We start from the raw sequence: 8,219 nt of genomic DNA on the forward strand, positions 1-8,219 counted from the left end.
GGAAAGGGAATCACAGCACGGAGCTGGGAAAGAGAGCTGGAAAGTATGAGAGGGGATCTGTGGCCGAGGCACTGACAGTAACTGCAGAGAAAAACGTCCCAGCGCCTTCCCAGTGACGGCAGCAACACGGGTTTGCCCTGGTGAATTCCCCTCCTCGGGCACAAGGGAAGCGCATTGGGAAGAGCGAGGGAGAGAGCAAGAGGAGAAGGGGTGACGGGGCTGAGCGCGTCTGACCGAAAAGCCTGTGAACAGGAACGCCTGTTTGAAGCGGGAGGGGAAAGGAGGCGACTGGGAGGACTCCTCGCTATTTCCATCCAATGTGAATGTCTCCTTTTCTCTCCCGGCTCCCCCAACGACCAGTGCCACATCCTAAGAAGCTGCCACCACATTACAGTAACAAACCCAAGCTGAAGCCAGATTAGCGCCTACCAGCTCAGGGCTCGTCCACAAGGCTGGCAGGCGGCTGTGACGAGACCCACTTCTGGATCTTCCCTTCTCCTCAACACCTTGTCAGCCTCTTGCACAGTCAAGGGGCCTGTTTTCCCTCAGCTTTTCACTCTCAGAAGCCATGCCAGCTGAAGCTCATGATGCTCCAAAGGTCTCTGCCACAAAATGCTGTTCCTATGGATCTGCCTTACGATAAAACCCCTCACAGTACGGACTGGACTGTGCTCTGGCTTTGAGCCTCGGCTTTTTCTTTTGGACCCCCAAACGGCACAGCATCCTGCTCGTGACTCTGCCTGACGGCTTCTTTAGCAGTGCTCTCAGAAGTGTATTTTTGGTGAAGTTTTGTTTCAAGTGCATTTGGCACCTTTCCCTCAGCCCTGAGGACACGGGAGTTCAGGCCCTCGGGCGGCTTCAACCAGGGGCTCTGGGCGAGGTGCACGTGCTGCGAGATGGAGAAGGACTCAAAGCACGCAGGCATTGGAAGGGGAGGTGACAGTCACCAAGACCTTGGCCTAAGAGACAGCACAGAGCAGCCACGGGTCCTGCGTGGACGCAAAGCCCTGCAGGGGGGCAGCCGGACAAGGGGCTCAACCGCGGCCAGTGCGGGTGTCCCCACACGGGGACACACCTGCAGCGAACTTACCATTGCCAGCAGGAAAACAAAACACATCCATTCCTGTCCTTTAAGAGGGACACAGAAAAAAACTACTTGCATTCCTACAATATAAGTGGGAAAAACAAGTAATAACTTCTCCACCCTTCTGGAACAGATCAACATTGAACTGTATTTCAAAGGATTCAGTGGGTCCAAGTTATCCCGGAGACATGGGCCTGCATTTGTAACGCAATAAATATTTCATCTGGAACGGGCACGTACATGGTTTGGATGCACCTGTCCAAGCAAAGTTCAGGAGGTTGAGAGAAACAAGCCCAGAGGAGCGTTTTCTTTGGGGCTGACTGCTGAACTGCTCTTACAGCCCCTGTGGGCTTGTGCTGCTCTCAGAGCAGATCTGCTGCCCCGCAGGACAGCGGCCCCGCGGCATCCCCACCAGCACAGCCGGCCCTCCCGCGGCAGCGCTGCCCCTGCTGCTCGCTGCTGGGCGTGCTGCTGACGCAGTCGCAAAACACATCCCAGCTTAGGCAAGGGACAGACCGAGACGCTACAAGAAGCCTTTTATAGCACCAAATAACGAGAAATCAACAACAAGTGTTCTAGCTGGTGCCGATTGTTTTATCATTACAGCTGCCTGCATGCAGAATTCTTGTACGACCACCGGTCAGAAGCTCCTTATTCAGGAGATAACTCCTGTTTGAGGATGCTCAGACCCACGAGTCCCAATCAGAGACAAAAAAAAGCTAAGTTAAAAAACCCTTGGGGTTATGAAGTCAAGAACTCAGAAGTTAAAAAGCAATAGAATCAATGTACCCTGTGCAACCTTGTTTTGTCCAAATTGTGCATACGCGTTACAATAAACTCTTGAATTACATTATTTATACTGCCTTTTTCAGTAAGATCTCTGCCTCATCAGTGGCAGAATCAGAACAGCAAAAAGACGAAGGGAAGTGGGGGAATGGGATGGGGAACAAACACAAAAAGAAAAGTTCAGTCCAGACAATTTAACACATTTGTGAGATCTGACTATGGGACCTTACAGCAGTAAGTGCGGGAAAGCCTCTCAAACAAGCGCTTCCACCAGCCTTCCCAGGAACGTCCTCTGTCTCACTCCAGCTCGTATCTTCTTAAAAGAAGCAAAAAAGTCAGGAACTACTCCATTTTTATTACTACTTTTCACTTTCTATGACGTTTACCAGATTAATTGTACAGAGTTTGTGGGATGACACACGAGATTCAAGTAAAACCCAAATTCTGAGCCAAATGAAGCTCAACGAAGGCGGGACAATGGGCTCAGCCTTCAGCATCAAGACCGAGACACAAGGAACTGACAGCGCAGGAAAAGCGTTAGTCTGAGAATCCGCTTTGTGATGGTTCTCCCGCAGGTTGCTCTACCTTCAGTCACTAACAAAGAGCAGGACAAGGACAGAATTGGAGTCACAGAGCTGCTACTCACCATGCTCAACTTCTTCTTCTGGGGCCCACAGGCAGTCAGCACCTTGCTGCTTGTGTTCACTTTCAGGACATCTCCACTCGTCGTGCCAAGATAAAAATCACCATCATCATCTGTCATCTATAAGAAAGCATAAAGAAAAAGAGATCACGGTCTGGATACTGAGACCCGTGTCCCACGCCTGACACTGGGCTGCACCAACAGCTTTAGTTCAGTGGATTGTCAAGAGTTCACCTGGGGGAACCCAGCCAATGTTTCTGTTCCATCACACGCACAGATCCAGAACACTGCTGAACGCCAGACACTTTCTAACCAAATCTAGATCATATTTTGAAGCATAAAAATCCGGGTGCCGGAGCCCGTGACCGTAATACGTGCTGCTTCTCTTGAGGAGCATCCAGAACACTCTTTCCCAGAGGCCGTGGGAGATCATCTGCCATGGACAATGCTGAGGAACTTCACTGCCGTCACGCGCTTGGGACCAACATTTCCAGCATTATTAGAGAAACTCGTGGTTTTTCTCTAGTCTGTACAGAGTTTCTTAGTTTAGCAAAGTCATCTTGGCTGAAACGTACCTGAACACACATGGTGATTCTTCTCAGTTGCCCCGCGTAGCATTCAGAAGGATGGATTTTTTTAGTTGCTGTATCGAGTTCCCACACTCGAATGGTGAAACTATAAGAACAAATAGAGTGGGATCAAATCCACAGATGCAGAAACCTCCAAGTTTTTTCAGTACTACAAGAAGTAAAAAACCTTCACAAGGCTCCATTATTCTGATCTTTTAATACGGAGAAAAAGAACAATATCAGAGAAGTCTCTTATGGAAACTTTTTCTGGGTAAATCAAAAATCTTAAGGCTTCAGCAAAAACATATGTGAGGACACTTTCAATTCTTTTCTAGTGCAATTTAATTGACGATGTCAGAGACGATGTAATATCTTTAAGCAGAGTCACCCTTACATTTAACAAAGTGCTAAAATTGCAAAGGCGAGCACTCATAAGTGCGAGTGCAGCCAAGAGCATCCAAAGCCGTCCCTGATGCACAGGGAGGTGCAGGCCCTCAACGCGTTTAAACGTCAGCCTGGATATATGGGCGCTGCCGCACATCCTTGCAAAACGCGACATTTTGTACAACTTTTGTTACAAGCCAGTGACCAACTGTACATCACATCTGGTGAGGACAGGAGATCATCCAACGACCGGCAAGACATCATTGTTTCGACATTAATTAGCCATTGTTCAGGGGCACTCATTGACTGCTTTTCTTGTGTAAACACTGGCAACTAAATATTTTAAACACTGCACGGGGAACGCTGAGTACAAAATCCTGCTATCAGGAGCAGAAGTGACGCACGTGGGCCCCTGTGTGCTGCTCTGAAAACATATTGTTACATGGAGAACAAGCAGAAATGCCTTAAAGCTACAACCTGACGGATATTCATGAGTCCATTCAGAGTGAAAAGAAACAACACAAGCACACAGTTGCTTAAGTTTCCTTGTAGTTAAATAAAGACTCTTTGTCAAAGGAAATAGGGCCAGGGGTTCTCTCGCTCTGCTCGTTCCTCTCAACAAACCCTTACTTTCCAGCAGTGACAAACATCTCGTCCCTGCAGCTGGAGCACATGACGACGTTGGCATTGCCGGCGCTGCGCGGCGAGGCCGGGCTCCCGCACACAGCCCCTCTCTTACTGACGTCCCACACCATCACCCTGCAGGAGAAGAAAGCCTTGAAACAGCTTCGCTTTTTGACACTGCTTGGAAGTCAATTACTAAAAAACAAAAGCAAGACAAAGCCTATTGTCCTGCAGCCTGTTCCTATCAGGACACACAACAGAAGTAACTTTGTAGAGATTCTACCCAAGAAAAAACTTGTCACCAAAGTGTGGAATTGCAGTTTACATCCCCTGCTCCTGAAGCAAGGCTACGTGGATTTATCAGATCCCTTCTGCGGAGCAGGACTCAAATCATACAGAATCACAGAACAACTTGGGTTGGAGGGACCTTCCCAGCTCCCCAGTGCCCCCCTGCCATGAGCAGGGACATCTTCACCAGCTCAGGGTGCTCAGAGCCCCGTCCAGCCTGGCCTGGGATGTCTCCAGGGATGCTTCAGCCACCACCTCTCTGGCCAACCCGGGACAGGCTCTCACCACCCTCCCTGGAAAAACGTCTCAGGCCGCCCATAGAATCTGATTCTTGTCAAAAATCTTGTGCCAAGAAGCGGAAATCCTTACCTGCCGTCGTCCTGGCCTCCCAGGGACACAAGATAAATGCCTCTGGGCGAGAACGAGAGTCCCTCGACTTTGCCCTCGTGCAGCGAGAGCCGAGCAAGTAACTCCTGCTTTGGGAAATCCCAGAGGATGACGTCTGCCTGCGGGGCAAAGCAGAAGTGGGGGAGGGCAGAGCATGAGATGTAACTCGCAGGATCAGGGAGAACAACGTTCTCTGGCAGGAAAGTTGTTCGAAGGAGCCCAGCCCAAGCTTCTCTGCAGCCCTGGGCACCCCTGACACAAAGAGGCTTCAGACTGGGTGCTGTAAGAAGCATTATTCCAGCTGAGCACTTGAGTGGCTCTGCTTCATTTCAGCACCTAAATTTACCCTGAGACACTGAGTATTTGACTTAGGTTTTAAAATACTGAAAGCACTAAAACCTGATCCCTTCCAAGTGTCTTGGGGTCTTTCAAATAGGCAAAAATAAAACGAAAAGAACTTCAGAGGTCTAAAAATGCAGGTAGGTACCTGTCAAGGGCTTTTGACAGTCCTAAGCAGCTCTGGAACTCAGGTCTCACTTGAAATAGAACAGCATTTATTAATTAATGTCTAATGAGATTTTGGCTGCCACACGCCCACAACACTTTGGATAAAAAGGACTGGAACTAAAAATCCCTCAGTCCTAGGGAGACTGCTTAATGTTTTACAAAAACATAAAGGCACATCCAGCAATGGAGTAACTACAATTTCCCATTCCCTTCAACATCTTCCCATTGCAGATATTTGTTTTCCAACAAAAGAAAAAATAAATGAAGGGTGTTCCCACCACTGGCAAGCCAACTCCAATTTCTCTGGTCAATACTAAGCGGTTAAAATCTGACATAAATAACTTATGTTTTTTCTATGGATAAGCAACATTTAATCCAATTCCTTGTATTCCTTAAACACGTGTTCATTAGAGCAAAAGCAAAACAGCGCTGGGCGCGCGGGGGATTCGCTCCGCCCAACACGCACACCTTTAAACAATAAGAAGTGTGCTGAAATACAGTAAGGTGTTACATATTCATAATGACCCCAGGAACGCCTGTACATATTCATGACCTTTCCCCGCTTCTGATTAAAATGAGTCTCAGAGAACCATTTCCATAGACGCTCCCCTGTTGCGCCTGTGCAGTGCCACTTGGTGAATTTGAGGAGGGGTCTTTGGGGGTCTTTGGATGAAGCTCCTTCAGCTTCATCACAGTGAACTTTTTACCTCTGGCTCATTATGTTGAATTGACTGGACCCAAGCTGCCAAGTTGAACGAAACCAGACTGGCGCCCCCTTTTGCTGTAAATCTTCGTTATCTTGTCTCCTCAAGGTTACAGCTAAGTGCAGTAAAACTTCTCATCTTGGCATTTGATGGGGTTCTGTTCTTCTTAACATAAAGCTCTAAACTAAGCATTTATTGTGTGACTAAGCCTTAAAGTGTTAGTTCGTTAGTAGGCACCCATTATAAGTTTAGTTAACCCTTAAAATGTTAGTTCCCTCTGTCAATATAGCATCATAAGCAAGTTTCATAACTTTTTACATAGAACTTAACCGCCTTTTTCCAGGTTCAGAGCCCGTGCCTCATTTAGTTATATCTGTAAACATTAAACATCTTAGCACAAATCGCAACTGCATTTTTCACAAAATCAGAGCATTACCCACCTTGAATCCAATGCAGGTGACTTGTCCTGAAGCGACGTACATCCCATCCCTGGACACGGCAACGCAGGACACGTTATCGGTGTGGCCATGCAAGAAACTCTGTTTCTTAGTGTCCAGGTGCTGAATCACCACCGTACAGCCCAGGGGGTACAGGATGTGCTCCCTGTCGGGGTGGCAGATGAGGCCACAGGGAACATGTCCTGCAAGAGAAACGGGTGAAAGATCCGCTGGCTGCCAACAGTTCAGGGGCTGCAGAAACCACTGGCTCCCCACGGTTTACCTCACAAGGCGAGGGGGGGGGAAGGAAAAGAACCTTCCAGTTCTCCCCAGAGCTGTTCAGCAGAACAACCCCGTGTCGAGCAGCACGGTCACCCTGACAAGGTTTGGACCACGCTGTGGTCCTGCAGCTCTGTGGATTCACAGGGCGCAGAGGCCCCAGCGCTCCAGCACAGAGGGCTCTGAGGACACGGCATCCAGCCCTGGTTGCCATGACCTCCTCAACAGAGCGGCAAGGCCGCACATTCCCCTTGGCGCCCAGCCCCATCCCCGGTGCTCACAACAGTGTCTGTGCAACCTGAGCTGGTTTCATGTGCAAATTATTCTCGTTCTGGGAAGCTGCGGAATTGGAAAACAAACAGAAAACCCCGCAATTCAGTCAAACTTTTCCTGTTCTTCACTTGGCACCGGTCCCTGGCAGCGCTGCCCCTGCGGCGCCGGGCACGGGGAGGGGGCGAGGGCGGCGGGAGCGCCCAGGACCCCCCTGCTCACCCCACGGTGCCCCACGCCGGCCCCACGGTGCCCCCCGCCCGGCCCGCGGTACCGTTGAAGCCGATGGCCGCCTGCAGCTCCAGCTCCCCCACCGCCCCGTCCCCCTTGGCCGCCGCCATCGCCACCGGGCCCGGACGCGCCTCCAGCGCAACGACGCCTGCGCCCCGGCCCTGCGCGCCCCAGCCGCCAGGGGGCGCTGTTGGGCGGCGGGCGCCCCCCGGCGCCAGGCGGCCGGTCCCCGCGCGTGTCCGCGCGGCCGAGGCGGGAACGCGCGTAGCGGCCGCGCGCGTGGGTCCCGCTGCAGCCCAGGGCGGGCGGGACACGGGCGAGCGATCTCTGCACGTCCCCTCACGCGTCCCCTCCGCTTCCCCTGCGCGGGCTCAGGATTGTGTTTCATTCTCCACGAGTTCCGCACTGGATGCGAAGCGGGGGGGTGGTAGCTGGGCTGGCACCTGTGGGGCTGCACCCCAGAGTTGATGAAGACCGGGAGGCCGCCCGTCCCCCTGGGTGAAATCGGTGTGCGCAGCTCGCTCTCTGAAGTGCCTGCACACCAAGGCACAGCGTGGGGAGCAAGCAGGAGGAGGCAGAAACGTGTGTTCGGGCAGGAGATCATGACCTGGCGGCAGTTACAGAGACACGGTGGGACAGCTCACACGACGGGACGGTGCTCATGGACGGCTGTGTCCTCCTCAGGAAAGACAGCCCAGCCAGGCGTGCTGGTGGAGTTGCTCTTCATGTGAGAGAGCAGCTACAGCGTATTGAGTATTGTCCAGGCACGGATGGGGAGCGAGCTGAGCGTCTATGGGCGAAAGTTAAGGGGCAGGCTGGCAAGGGGGACACTGGTGTGGGTGACTCTTACAGGCCACCAGATCAGGGTGAGGAAGTCGATGAGGCCTCTGCAGACAGCTGAGAGCAGCCTCACAGTCACAGGCCCTGGTTGTGCTGGGGATTTTAACTTCCCCGATGTTTGCTGGAAGGACGACTGGGCCGGCAGCCACAGTCCAGGAGGTTCCTCCGGTGCCTCGACGAGAACTT

General features: G+C 51.6%; 1 protein-coding gene across 1 annotated transcript; it reads right to left on the minus strand.

Moving 5' to 3' along the window:
- Positions 1 to 649: 649 nt before the first annotated feature.
- On the minus strand, positions 650 to 7,330 carry LOC135575795 (cilia- and flagella-associated protein 52-like). The gene is made up of 7 exons (XM_065035170.1): positions 7,237 to 7,330; positions 6,417 to 6,616; positions 4,748 to 4,884; positions 4,097 to 4,225; positions 3,089 to 3,188; positions 2,517 to 2,633; positions 650 to 889 (listed from the first exon to the last, which is right to left on the minus strand). Exons 1-7 carry the CDS (start codon positions 7,301 to 7,303, stop codon positions 650 to 652), a joined length of 990 nt encoding a protein of 329 aa, XP_064891242.1. The 5' UTR covers positions 7,304 to 7,330.
- Positions 7,331 to 8,219: the final 889 nt, after the last annotated feature.

The sequence above is a fragment of the Columba livia genome, chromosome 18 (assembly GCF_036013475.1).
Source record: "Columba livia isolate bColLiv1 breed racing homer chromosome 18, bColLiv1.pat.W.v2, whole genome shotgun sequence".
Lineage (NCBI taxonomy): Eukaryota > Metazoa > Chordata > Aves > Columbiformes > Columbidae > Columba > Columba livia.

Coding starts and splice junctions, on each gene's coding strand:
- LOC135575795 (XM_065035170.1), bottom strand. CDS start 7,303: ATGGCGGCGGCCAAGGGGGACGGGGCGGTGGGGGAGCTGGAGCTGCAG. Junction 4,885..6,416: donor TCACCTGCATTGGATTCAAG/GTGGGTAATGCT, acceptor TTTGCCCCGCAG/GCAGACGTCATCCTCTGGGA. Junction 2,634..3,088: donor GAATCACCATGTGTGTTCAG/GTACGTTTCAGC, acceptor GCTTTCTTATAG/ATGACAGATGATGATGGTGA.